Genomic DNA, 14,474 nt, shown 5'->3' on the forward strand with positions numbered 1-14,474 from the left:
ACCTGTTATTGTTGAAGTTTGAGTTATTTTTATGCTCACACCATTTATTTAAAGTAAACTCTTCACATTATCCTCCTCTATTATTTCATGATTTCTTACAGTTTGAGCCTCAGGATGTCGATACAGTTCCTTCTCACAAACCGGTTGAAAAAAAAAAAACCAGGAAAAAATGTCCATTATGGAACTGAAGGAAAGTACAGTTCACATGCTGCTAGTCTTTGCTGTTCACAAAAACACAAACAAACCCGTGTATGTTCATGTTCTCTCTTTAATCATGAAAAATATGTTGACTTCTTCTCAAAGATTCATTTCTTATGAGCTCTTAGATCAAGGTTTCTTTCTTCTGGGTTCCTCGACAGGCAGGAGTCAATACATCAAACATCAATATATGAAGCAAAAAACAAAAAACAGACTCTTTAATAAAAAGATTTCAATTTTCATTCTCATTTAAAGACAGGAAATTAGTTTTATTATTAGTTTCTGTCACTGCCAACATTATATGATTACCGTCAACTATGTGAATATTGTGTTGACGATGAATTCTGTATTTTCAAAATAATAGATTTATTCCCTTTCGTCTGTTTTTTTTCACTTTTGTGGCTCCCTTCTTCATTTTTGCTTTGCTTTTATAACCGGTAATAAATTGCATTTTCTGAGCCACTGTAATTGTTACCAAACAAGTTCAGTGTTGTTTTTACCGAAACCAGAGCAGAAGAAGAGGAAAAATAAAACAAAGTTACAGACATCAGCATTTGACTCTGCTGCGCTGGTCCTTTTGGTTTTAATTAGACAAATTAAACCATCAGCTTTAAACAGATGTTTGTAATCATGACACATAAGATGTCAGGATGCAATGATTCATCCAGTTCCAGGACAGAGAGGATTTATTTACAGGAAACGGGACCAAAATGTACCTTTTTAAATGACTGCCTCACCGTGCATCATGCATATTCCTGCATCATAGCTGTTCTCGAGAGACTGGCTTATATTTGTTCATATCCTTTTCTATATGCCCCGGGTCCTTAAAGTGCTTAAAGTTGTTATTGACGTTTACAGTAATACCAGCAGCTGATATCTGTCTTAAATTTGAGATGACATCTACAGCTGGAATATCTCATCATACTTGTTAAAAATCCAGATCAGCTTTGCAACAGGTGGCCTCTTTTTTCCTGGTCATGGTGATTGAATAGAAACAGATGTTTTATAATATTCTCTGTTTTTAGTAAATTTTTCTGCATTGCAGAGCGGGAGACAGAATCTTATTGGCGGACGACTCCAACGATGATTGGTGGAAGGTGGGTATTAAACCAACACGTTGCATTAAAGTAAAGATATTAATACGCTATTTTAAGGATAATTAACTTTCCAATGAGTGAGTATGCACGGTCTCTGTTTTTCTCACAAAGTCAAAATAATATCCTAAATGATTAATAAATTACGGGCAGTGAAGCTGCGAATTATAGAAGCAAGATGTCAGTTTAGGACAGAAACGCATGGCAGATGGATGAGGGAGACGAAAGAGGCGGGACACGGCTGCGCGGCGACCGTGTGTTCTCACCAGACCGTGAAAAAACTCATTTAACATCTTAACGCTTTTGTCCTCTGTAGATAAACAGAAACATCTGGCCGGTTTGGGTTTTAAACAACAGAATCCAGTTACAAAGATTTGCACTCATGTGCTCCATCATCTTTATATACAGTTCCTACAAAGTCCATCATGTAGGGTTTTTTGGTTTAGAATAGGACTTTCTGCATGATCTGATCATTCACACACTATTTTTTTTTTCAGGGGGTTATTGAAGACAGGATTGGTTTCTTCCCATCAGCCTTTGCTCATCAGCTGCAGGCTGGAGATCAAGTGTTCAGGTGTAACAGGTCGTTTATCGGCTGCAAGGAGCAAGGCCAGATCACCCTGAAGGACGGCCAGGTACTGCAGATACTCATGAATCTGCTGTATTACTGAGTGAATGTGATTTATTTCAGTCAGGTTAAGTTGCAGTCTTTTGCAATTCCACACATCTCATCTCATCTCATCTCACATCTCAGCCCCATTTCAGTAGGTATAAGAGCAAAGTGGATTCAAGCAGCCTTGCATAATGAGGTTGTACATTACAGTCATCAGAAGACAAATGTGACCCTCTCTTCCAACACAGCTGCTTGGAGCGCCATGCGGATGCAGATAGCAGCACTCATCCTTTATTAGAGGTTCTCGTTCTCGTCAGCCAGCTATGTTTTAGTCTGAAGGAAAATGGACACAATCATCATTGAAAACATTTGTCATTCAGTTTAATTGTTGACCTTTGGAGCGATAAAGACAAACCACATCAAGGATCAGTTTGGCTTTTTCATGCAAGCGGTTGGAGCAAACATTTAGCAGAGCTGACTCAGAGAACATCATCATGGTCTGGGGGAGCATCAACCTTAATCATGCAAATTTCCCCATCATGCCTGTGTATAATTCATGGTCACAGCTCAGCTATTAGGGCACATCAGCTTTGCATTATCCAGCAGCTCTTCAACCATCTTGTTAACCTCCTCAAACTCCCTCCAGCAATTATTCCTGTGCAGACACTTACTCCGTGAAAAGCTCAGCAGGAGGCAACCGACAAAGGATCACGCACAAGAGCTACTATTGAATTATCCTTTTCGTATAACGTCAGTACTTAGGTCAGCTCCCCTTTTTCCCACAATACTTTCCAGGGCTGTTTGGGCTCTGATGAGGCCGGCAGTCAGTAACCCCCAGCGGAGATGAGACCACCGAGCACAAGAATCTGTGACCTGCTGACTCTCTTTTCCAGTCACACAGACCCAGGGGGAAGATGTTGTAGAGGTCTTAGAGCAAACATGCCAACGCAGCGTTCTGATCTGTTAAAAAAGTACTTCCTTAAAACAGCTTTTTTTCTTTTCTTTGAAGATTAGTTTTGACTTTTAAAATTGTAGTTTTATTCATTTTTAGTCATTATTTATTACAGGATCTAGTCGCGAGACGTGAGCTAGTAATGAAAAACTGAACACCAGTAGATAAAACAAGGGTTAAAATCACGAGCAGGATCATAGTTCCTGCTCATAAGCGACGTTTTTGCACCATGTTAGTGTGGCCTCACTTTAGTATAGACTGTTTTAAAATGTTGCTCTTGAGCACCACCAAGTGGTTTTTCAAATGGTTTATATCTCTAAATCCACTAAATCGTTATTGTTCACAAATATATCTGAAATTAATTTTTTGTTTGTTTGTTCCAAAATTTTTTTAAATGAGGATGTTTATGCCATTTAAGAACACTTTACTACGATTTCATCAATTATTTAATCATCACAAATTAGTTTTTTAAGTTAAAATATGAATTTCACTTTTATATAAAGACTTTTTGATTTTTTAAAAAAAAAAGTGTTACGTAGCTCTCCAGATCTCCTGTTTGTATAATCAGCAAAAAGTATATATATATATATATATATATATATAATTTATTTATTTATTTTTTTACCCCGATTTCTTTCCCCATTTTTATCACCCAGTGCTCCTACCTACAGTAAGTCAGTCCTGGGTGTTGCTCCCTCTACCAACAACAACAACAGGGTCCTACACTGAGCTCAGGTCTCCTCCTTAACCTGAGGAGTGAGCAGGCCGCATCTTTTCACCAGACAGGGTGGGGCTTCTCCCCCCCACCCCATCTGGCGCCCCGGCTGGCCAGAGGGGGCAGTATAGCCCAGGACTGTGTGCATGTTTTTGTGAGGGTAGCTCACATTAGCTACCCAAGGGAACACGGGGAGAACATGCAAACTCCACACAGAAAGGCCGTTTCGCCAACTCCACCCAGGGTGTGGGCACATCCATACATATTTGATAAACCTGCTTTGTCCAATTAGAAATTTGCAGAGTAAGATTTCATCCAAGCTGATGTAGACCGAGAGAACAATCAAATGCAATTTTTAATACAACTTATCATGTTAAATTGAGTGACAGTACTATTTCAAATTAAACCAAGTTGGGATTTGTGTATTTGGCAGTTCATATTTGTCAAGTTCAACTGTAGGGAACAGATCTTGGAGGTCTTCTTGATGTTGGAACAGCACTGAATTGTTGATATAAAAGCTTGTTTAGTGGGTCCACATCAGATAAAATTAGTATGGGCTTTTAATTGCCGGCCAGTACAGCCAATGACTAGCAGTTGTCATTTTGCTACCGTTTAGCACTGCATTATCCTCATTTCAGCTCTGGTAGCAGTCATTTTCGCTGTCGTTACCATCGTGACACTTGAATGGAGGATGTTTAGACGGATTTGATAAGAAAGAATGCAAAGTAATATTAATTACAATATGTGAGCAGGAATTAAGTCAGCCAAGCTAAAATGGCTAACTTTGACATAAGGTGGAGTGTGTTTTAGCTTCCAATTTGCAATGTGACACCGGACAGTATGATGAGTCTTCAGAAAACCTTTTTTTAAACTGTCTCTAAATCATTAGCAGTTAAAGCAATGTATTTATTTAGATTTCTCAAATTACACCTGAAAGTTAGCAGCTGTTTCACAGACACACAAATATGTAAACCCACAAAAATGACCAGGGCTGGAAGGTTCACAGAATTGATTGTGCTTTGGAGCTGTGGCACTTAGCTTTTAAAAGAACTTTCAGATCTTTTATGATTGTGTTGGCTATCTTTTGACGCAGAATCGTTTCTTTTCTGGCTCTCAGATCTGCGTGAGCAATGAAAGCGAACAGAGCGGCTTCATCAGAGTGGCAAGTGGGAAGAAGATAGGCTACGTGCCATGTGACGTCCTTGAAATCATATGAAGCAAAGTCAGAGAAATGAAGACGGAAGAAAAGAAGAAGGAGAAGCGGTCAGCTCCCTGAGAGCGAGAACAGGAGGCACCAATTACTGAGGAAGGAGTTCACCTCATCAGAAACTGGAGTTTGAACTTATAGAGCGGTGATGGTTTTGTCGCCGAAGACTCCACCTTGATGCAGATTAGACTCTCCTCAGTATAGAGAAAGATGTGAAGCCAACAAACTGGTTATTGTTTGCAAAGGAGACAGGACATCACTGTGTCACTGGTTTTATTTAATTTATAGAGCTATATGTATGTTTTCCCCTATTTCTCCTTAGCTTTATTTTACAATTTTTCCTTTTTGAAAAAGGCTGCCATTTGGCTTCAAGCCTCAAAAAGGGAAAAAAAAATTACACTCAAATTACAGTTTTTCAAGTTTTAAGTATGACAGAATTTCTCTGTAAGTAGTTTTTTTTCACATGCTTTTATATTATTAAATGTTCCCGTGTTTAGCTAATGCAAAGTATTTAAAAGGTTTTATCTGGAATTCATATTCTGGTTGGTAAAATCCCTGACATCAGGCGTTGATGAAAGATGGAAAAATGATTCTTTTGAAATTCAAATGTTAAATGAGAAGTGCCAGAGAGAAACATGAGGGAGTTTTCTTTTTTTCTGCTTTAAAGTAGGAAGAGAAAGACATTCGAAGATTCTCAATGGTCTTATAAAACCACCCGCTGTCTTTGTTTGAAAGAGAAATACAAGCAACACCTTTAAAATCAATCCTAATCCTAAAATCAACACGTTACATGAATAAACACCATACATCTTGTTACAATACAACATTTTGCATTGTAAGCCTGTATCCTGGCATGATATCTTACATTTTAAGAACTTGGTGGCTCAAAACAAAGTGATGTAAAGATTTATTTTCATTAGAGTTTTTGATTCTTACTTTGGATACCAAAATTTCAGCCCTCAAGCAGATATTTCTATATGTTCCCTTTTATCATAATCGTGCAGAAGGTTGTCATTGAAGTTAAAATCAGAATTATATGAATGAAATGTTATTTCCATTCTCATTCATTGTCAAATGTAAAGTTTTGCATCGTCTCAAAGGGGCAGTTTCTAGTTTTATTTTTGTGTCATAAAAAACATTTGTTTTCATTTATTTATTAGTTTTTAATTTTTAATATTGATCTTTCCTCAAAGACATAAGCTATACCTACAGTAATATTCAGAACAAAAGTTTTTAATTGATTTAAGTTGGTTTGGCATGCAGAGATATTGCCTGGAAACAAAAGAAAATATAACAAACCATATAAAATGATAATTAATTAAAATAATACATTTATAGCTAGAATTTAAATTTAAAAGTGATCATATGTGGTTTTCTTCTTTCTCAGCTCTGATTGTTTGACAGCAAATCTTGGGATTTTACTGAAGTTTATTTATGCCGTGTTGCAATAGTCGATATAGGATACCTGTTGAATGTTGCTCTGCACTGAAACTTGCCTTTACCGAGTCCTCAAAATGCTTTATTTTCCATAATGTATGAGCAACATTAAATATTTTGTCTTTATCACAATAACAAATGTGTGTTGTAATTATTTTTGCGCTGTCTGACATTACAAAACAGGTGTATTCAGCAAAAGCTGTTGGTGTCCCCCGGCAGCGTAGGCCGATTGCAGCATATCTACGACAAGGCCATGTTTAAGACAAGCCTGCTCTTGTCCTGTAGCTGCAGCTATGACTACTGGCCCTAACACACTAGACTTTACACTAACTAGAGGTTTACTAAACAGAAAGGTTTTAAGTTTGGTTTTAAAAGTGGAGGTGGTGTCAGCCATAACCCAGATTGGAAGTTGGATCCATAGTAATGGTTCCTGATAGCAGAAGACCCGTCCTCTGAATCTACATTTGGATACACTAGGAACTACGAATAAACTTTGATATATTATCAAATCAAGTTTATTTAGGCCTTTAAAATAGTCATACGGTACCCAAAGTGCTTTACATGAAAGTCCTAAAACAATAGCCTACATAAAAGGGCTATTTAAAACCACAGCGTAAAAATAGTTAATAAACCAGTACGTAAAAATACACATAAAACCAACGCAAAACATAAAATCAATATAAGCAAGTGTATAAACAACCTGAAGAAAAGTTGCAGTTAAAAGCTGGACTAAAAAAGTGGGTCTTCAGTTTTGACTTTAAAAAGTGGAAGTCTGTGGCAGTGCGAATGTCGGGGGGCAGTTTATTCCATAATCTGGGGGCTGCAACGGTGAAAGAGTGGTCACACACTGTTCAAATTTGGATCTGGGGACATTTAGTAAAAGCTGGCCTGAGGAGTGTCGGTCCCGGATGGTTAAAATCTCAAACAAATAATTGGGCCCCAGGTCTTTGATGGCCTAAAAAGGAAACATCAAAAGTTTAAAATCAATTCTAAAATGGACAGCAGCATTTTGTACCAGCTGAAGATGTCCAATAGATGACAGATGGCAGAGGCTTTCCCTCTTTTCCCACATTCTTTTATGTTACAGCTCTATTGATAATAGGAATAAATTAATTTTTCTCAGAATTCTACACAAAACACCCCATAATGACAACATGAAAGAAGTTTTGATGCGACTTTTGTAAATTTATTACAAATAAAAATAACAAGAAATCATATGAGCATGAGTATTCATAACGTTTGCTTAATACTTTGTAGAAGCTCCTCTGGCAGCAATTACAGCCTCAAGTCTTTTTGAATAGGTTGCTACAAGTTTGGCACACCTATTCTTGGGCAGTTTTGCCCATTCTTCCTTACAGAGCCTCTCAAGCTCCATCAGGTTGGATGGGGAGCGTCGGTGTACAGCCATTTTCAGATCTCTCCAGAGATGTTCGATGGGATTCAGGTCTGGGCTCTGGCTGGGCCACTCAAGGACATTGACATGGTTGTTCTGAAGCCACTCCTTTGATATTTTGGCTGTGTGCTTTGGGTCGTTGTCCTGCTGAAAGATGAAGCGTCGTCCTAGTCTGAGGTCAACAGCACTCTGGATCAGGTTTTCATCCAAGATGTCTCTGTACATGGCTGCATTCATCTTTCCCTCAATCCTGACTAGTCGCCCAGGTCCTGCTGATGAAAAACTCCCCCACAGCATGATGCTGCCACCACCATGCTTCACTGTAGGGATGGTGTTCTCCAGGTGATGAGCGGTGCCGGGTCTCCTCCAAACACCACGCGTGGAATTCATGCCAAATAGTTCAATCTTTGTCTCATCAGACCAGAGGATTTTTTTTCTCATGGTCTGAGAGTCCTCCAGGTGCCTTTTGACAAACTCCAGTCGGGCTGCCATGTGCTTTTTAGTAAGGAGGGGCTTGCGCCTGGCCACTCTACCATACAAGCCTGATTGGTGGATTGCTGCAGAGATGGTTGTCCTTCTTGAAGTTTCTCCTCTCTCCACAGAGGAACGCTGGAGTTCTGACAGAGTGACCGTCGGGTCCTTGGTCACCTCTCTGACTAAGGCCCTTCTCCCCCGATTGCTCAGCTTAGGCGGGCGGCAAGCTCTAGGGAGATTCCTGGTGGTTCCAAACTTCTTCCATTTAAGGATGATGCAGGCCACAGTGCTCACTGGGACCTTCAAAGCAGCAGAAATGTTTCTGTACCCTTCCCCAGATTTGTGCCTCGAAACAATCCTGTTTCGGAGGTCTGAAGAAAATTCTTTTGACTTCATGTTTGGTTTGTGTTGCAACATGCACTGCCAACTGTGAGAGCTTATATAGACAGGTGTGTGTCTTTCCAAATCAAGTCCAATCAACTGAATTCACCACAGGTGGACTCAGATTAAACTGTAGAAACAACTTGAGAGAGATCAGTGGAAACAGAATGAACCAGAGCTCAATTTTGAGCTTCATGGCAAACGTTCTGAATACTTATGCACAGGTGATATTTATAGTTTTTTATTTTTTATACATTTACAAAAATCATAACAAAACTTCTTTCATGTTGTCATTATGGGGTATTTTGTGTAGAATTCTGAGAAAAAAATGAATTTATTCCTATTATCAATAGGGCTGTAACATAAAAGAATGTGGGAAAAGTGAAGCGTTCTGAATACTTTCCGGACTGACTGTATATTCAAGTTTAAGGATAAATTGATCTTGTCCAGTATTGCTGTACCAATAAGAAACATTTTCTTTTTGAGTAGTCGCGTCAGGATGGGGTCTGACAGACACATGGATATTCTAGGTCTCTTCACGTCTGAGGTCAGCTCGACGAGGTCTACAGTAACGAAGGAGTCGAGAGTCAAGTCAGAGCCTGAGGAAGGCGCTAAAGCTGAAGAAATGCCCACAGCCGCTGCCGGGTGGGCCTGGTGTATATCTTCTCTAATTTTGATGATTTTACTGTTAAAGAAGCTCATAAAGTCTTCACGAATGCACTGCTCAACAGAGTTGTGACTCTTAGTCAGCCTTGCCACAGCGCTGAACAGAAAACTTGGGATAATTTTATTATCCTCTATCAATGATGAATATTAAGCTGTTCTAGCTTTGCAAATGGCTTTTTAATATACTATTAGACTATCTCTCCATGTACAATAAGAGTCTACAGACTTATGAGAGTACCACTTCCTTTCCCTTTTACCCACTTTCTGCTTCAGCATGCAGATATGGGAGTCATGCCAGGGAGTTAAGCTCCTATATGGTTAGATGCATCCCAGCAGTGCTCTGTGTTGTTTTACCTTCTCTGTAAAGTTAGGATGTTTAACAGCAACAAGCGAATAGCATGTAGCTCAAAGCTCAAAAATAGCACTTATATATATTAATCAAATTATTTTCAAGTCACAGCACTCACACTTTATAATACAGAAAGAAGAAATGGACTTAAATAAAACATTTTGAATAAATCTACCATCTATTTAGTGTTTGGACTTTTAGCTCAATTTAAATGTTAAATAATTAGTGTCACTGTTATGTACTATCTTCTTGAGATAATTGAATTATTTTTCAGCTTTGTCATGAATATGTTATCCATCCTGAGATAATTTTGTTTTTCTTCTTTGTGAAAAGTAGTGGCAAGTGATACAAATGTGTTAAACCACAAACTCTAACCACCTTCATCTCTTACAGGAAAGAAAAATGTGTGATCTTGCTCAGCTCTACAGCCATCCGACATCCGGTATGTTAACACCACAGACACCAAATTTCAAAGGTGTTTCTGTGATATTAAGAGGTTTAAGAATTATAAAAATGAATTAAAGCTGCAAGCAGCAGTGAACGCGCCCTCACACCCTTGTGCACGTTCAGGCTGCAGTGGAAGCGCTTGTATGACTTGCATGTAGATTCTTCAGGCCTGGACGTTTAGCAGATGACACCAGCCATGACTCTCTATATCAAACCATTCAAAAGTTATGGTAGAAAATAGGGACTATCAAATATTGACCAATCAGAAGAAGAGGCGGGGCTAATTTGCACCAATTATGTTCAAGGACTCAAAACTGAGTCCGATGACACCACCCACGACTCTTTATATCACACCATTCAAAAGTTATGGCAGAAAGTAGGAACTATCAAATATGGACTAACCAGATGAAGCGCTTTTTGGCGTCTATCTTCGCCACGGTAACGCCTTTGACTGAGAAAAGTAATGCTTGTTGTCGCAGGATCGAGACGCACATTTTGATGTATAACACACCTGGGTGCATGTTACAGTTCGGGCCGTATTAACGGCCGAAGACATGGCTTAAATTGCGGCAAAATTACACAATTAATTGAAAATAGCAGACTTCCTGTTCGGTTTCGGCCATGGCGCCAAGAGACCTTTCTTTAAGTTGTGTACTGATACAGGTGTGTACCGATTTTTGTGCATGTACGTCAAACCGTATTGTGGGGCTTGAGGCACAAAGTTTTCCGGGGGGTGCTGTTGAGCCATTTTGCCACGCCCATTAATGCAAACCATTAAATATCAAATTTTTCGCCAGGCCTGGCTTGCATGCAAAATTTGGTGCCTTTTTGGGCACGTTTAGGGGGACAAAAAGGCCCTCCTTTTGTCAGAAGAAAAAAAAGAAAGAAAAAGAAAAAAATTCCTACAGATACAATAGGGCCTTCGCACTGTAAGTGCTCGGACCCTAATTAATAGATTTTTTACAAATGAAACTGATGCAGAAAAATGCATTAACAGAACAGAGGATCTAGAAACCATGGTTTCAAAAAAAGAATTTCAAATCTGTATTTGTCTCACCACTGGACAGTTTTCCACTTTGCCCAAAAGGCCCAACAAAAAACAAGAAAAGTGCTGTCTGTTAAAGCCAAATATGGCCCAAAGAAAGCTACAAATATGGCCCAAAGAAAGCTACAAATATGGCCCAAGGTGTCTATTCTTTCACATTGTTCATTTGAAAGTAGCACATTTCTGGTAGCTTTTTTTCTTAAGAGCTCACTAATCATACATGTGAGTTGTCAGCAACAGGATCTAAGTATTTTAGAGTGAATAATCACACCATGTCCTTTCACAGGAACATGTGCTTATGAGGGTGTGGGTGGGTTGACGTAGCCCCCAAACCTCTGTTGTGTATAAAAGCTGTGTCATCACCACAAAGACACAGTCAGAAAAGCCTGTTCACTGCCAGCAATGGAAACGTCCTCCGTCCTTCTTCTGAGCATCTTGCTGACATGTTCAGGTTTGCTTGTGCTCTTCACCACACTCATATACTTATTAGATATGGTTTACAGTGTACCTTTTTGTCTGTTTTGCTCTTCACAGTTTGGGCAGTCAACGCTAGAAGGTTGGAGATCAGCATCGATGATGAGCAGCAGGTGGACATGTCTGCGGAGGCACGCCGGGTAATGCCACTGACACTTTAGTCAAGTTAAGTTAGGTTAGGTTTGGATTGTGAAAGCTCTGGCATCTTTAAAGATCAGCTGACAAAAGGCTTCTCTTACTTTAAAGATCAGCTGACAAAAGGCTTCTCTTACTTCCATTTACAGCCTCCAGGGATGTGCTGGGGATGTAAGTGGGCTTTAGGTAAAGTGAGGAAAATGGTTGGACCAAATGCCACTGCAGAGGTAAAACATAAAAAAATACTAGAACCTCATGATTTGAATGAGAGCACCTTTAGGAGAAGATGTGATGTCATTTCTGCTCTTACAGCGCGTGAAAGCAAAGCTCAATACTGTGTGCGATGAAATTGGGCTCCTAAAATCTGCATGCCGCAAATTTGTGAAGTCTCACCTGGGAGAGCTGATCGTGGAGCTCACAACCACTGATGACGTGAGAACGATCTGTGTCCACACTGGAGCATGCAAGTGAGTTGTCTTTAATGTTGACTTTAAAGCTGACTTTAAATGTTCTTCAGTGATTATTTCTTTAATGTGTACGTTTATTGTTGAGTACCCAATCATAATAAAGTCTTCATGTCAAAAGCCTGTTAATAATCATGTCGCTCAAACAAGTCTATGATTATTGTCGTTGATCTATTTGTGTTTCTCTGATCTTTAGGCCGAAGGAGCTTTTTGACCTGCACAGCTATTCAAAAGATGAAGAACCCCTCATTGAGATTCATGACTTCCCATGACATTGCATGCATTAATAAAATGTGATTGCACTTGAATTGTGGAAATAAAGTAGGATCAGCCTATCCATTTCCAACAATAGAAATAAATAATCAATTAATTATTTTTTTCTCTCAGCTTTCTGCTCTAACGATCTGCAGTGTATGTGTACATATGTACCATATATTGTGGCGTTGAGCACTGTTATTAATAAACTGTTAAAAGACTCCTGCTTCATGTTTTACTCAGCAAACACGGGCTTTCAATGTGTTTAATCTCCTAATTCATCTTAAAATATCCCCTAAAATTCAGTATAACTAGTCTGAGTGTTCATGAGATGATGGTGGAAGAACAATATCAAGAATCTGGGACAAATCAGACGCAGGAAAGCTTTTCCTGAGTGTTCACACGTTTGAAATTCTGGTGGTTATTGATGCCCGAAGTCCACATCACTCATCAGGGCCACCGGTAAAATGCATTCAACGCTTCAACAAAAAAGATTGCACATAACATATGACTGTGCCTGCTGACAGTTAAAAATGTTTCCTTCAGGGGACGATTGGATCCGACAAACACCAAAAATATTTTGTTATTTAAGGGACAATATCAAATAAAAAGCATTTGATATCAGGATTCTAAAGTTTAATAACAGATTAAATAAGTCTACACTAAATAAGTTTACACTTCTTCCTACTCCTTTTTTGGCACATGTAAATCAAGATAGCAAGTTTAAAAAAAGAAAAAATAAATCAAATAAATGTAGACAAATAAAGAAATGAAGTAGGTGCTAACATGACAGGATGTTGGTGGGTGTTCCTGAGAACAATATGTCCCGTCTAGGGGCGTGTCTAGTTGACTAGTAGTGGGCTTTACAGCACCATTTATCACTCTTTGATTCACAAAAAAACAATAAACAGATATTATTGAAATGGCATTCAATCAGTCAATAAAATAAATAAAAGAAACACAATCCAAAAACATGCTCATTGGTGATTCTATATTGACAATAGAAGTGTGTGTGTGTGATGGACTGGCATGTATCCCACTTTTTTCTCAAAATCAGGGATTGGTTACTGCAGACAGTAATCAAAAATAAAAAAAATATAAAAAAGAAAGTTTGGAGTTCCTCAGGGTTCAATTGTGGGGCCTTTGTTGTTAAACATCAATATGCTCCCACTCGCCCACAGTATGAAAAAGTGTTACCATGACTATGCAGATGTCAAAACGGTTTCAAAGGCCATTACAATCATGGGTAATGATTGTTAGTCATTACATCTACAACCAGAAGCAGATGCATGAAGAATATTCAAATCAAATGGTATTAAAAATCATGTAATGAGACCAGATCTTTCAGGTTCAAGCTGAGTCCAAGCATGGGGAGCAGCATACTTCAATGCCTTTTCCCCCACCTTAGTTCGGACTTTAGGTACAGTTGGGTCTGGAGGTCTTGGGAGAAATGACAAAACATTTTTTCCAAGAATGTAAGTCTGTAGGCAGGATGAGAGAATATCAAGAATAACTTTGGAAACAAGGAATGTTGTGTCCAAGTTTCATGGAAAAATTCAAACATTGTATTTTTCTAACAGGGGGTCGGCAGCTGTGGGGAGCAGTATGGTGGAGGGGGAGATCAACAGCTGTGTAAATGCAAATACCAACAAAGGGCCAGAACTAGATAGAGGGGGATGTATAGGATGTGGATGCAGATGAAGGTGTTGCACTTCTTTTGTAATGTCTGTGTAGATGCAGAAAGGACTACGCCTCTTTTGTAGTGTGTGCCTTCTCTAGGAGAACTGGAACCATGTGTCTGTCATGCAGGGGGGGGGGGGCACAATTTCCATTGAATGACCATTGTTTCAGTGGTCTAACAAGTCTTACCCATTCATATATAAAGAAGTCAGACACCATATTTCCTCAGACTCGACTGTCCAAGCCTGCGTGCTGCACGTCGACTCTCCTGGTGCGCACCAGTTAAAATAAACTTTGGTAATCTCGAGCTCACCGGTGTTGTAGTTTTGTTAAGGATCAGTACTTTACTTTGTGCAATTTATAACATTTCCACAACACCAAGTCTACGGGAGAACAAAGCACACCATCCAACCTGAGCGCACAAGGTAAAGTGGTGAGTAAAAGCTTCGAGAACATTGTCAACAGGCATGTTTATAAATCAGAAGATAAAAAAAA

At 39.1% G+C, this 14,474-nt stretch overlaps 2 protein-coding genes across 3 annotated transcripts in view; both read left to right on the top strand.

Moving 5' to 3' along the window:
- stac (SH3 and cysteine rich domain) overlaps positions 1 to 6,313 on the top strand; it is a 36,037-nt gene extending 29,724 nt beyond the window's left edge. For both annotated transcript variants that reach the window (XM_061743222.1, XM_061743223.1), the window contains 3 exons: positions 1,244 to 1,295; positions 1,790 to 1,927; positions 4,690 to 6,313. In XM_061743222.1, the coding sequence (XP_061599206.1) occupies positions 1,244 to 1,295; positions 1,790 to 1,927; positions 4,690 to 4,788 (289 nt within the window). In that variant the 3' untranslated portion in view covers positions 4,789 to 6,313. The remainder of the gene's footprint in view (positions 1 to 1,243; positions 1,296 to 1,789; positions 1,928 to 4,689) is intronic.
- A 5,060-nt stretch (positions 6,314 to 11,373) lies between these two features.
- On the top strand, positions 11,374 to 12,316 carry LOC133462449 (antimicrobial peptide NK-lysin). Its single transcript, XM_061743700.1, has 5 exons — positions 11,374 to 11,422; positions 11,506 to 11,585; positions 11,730 to 11,807; positions 11,893 to 12,047; positions 12,241 to 12,316. The coding sequence occupies exons 1-5, from the start codon at positions 11,374 to 11,376 to the stop codon at positions 12,314 to 12,316; spliced, it is 438 nt and encodes a 145-aa protein (XP_061599684.1).
- Positions 12,317 to 14,474: the final 2,158 nt, after the last annotated feature.

The sequence above is a fragment of the Cololabis saira genome, chromosome 16 (assembly GCF_033807715.1).
Source record: "Cololabis saira isolate AMF1-May2022 chromosome 16, fColSai1.1, whole genome shotgun sequence".
Classification (NCBI taxonomy): domain Eukaryota; kingdom Metazoa; phylum Chordata; class Actinopteri; order Beloniformes; family Belonidae; genus Cololabis; species Cololabis saira.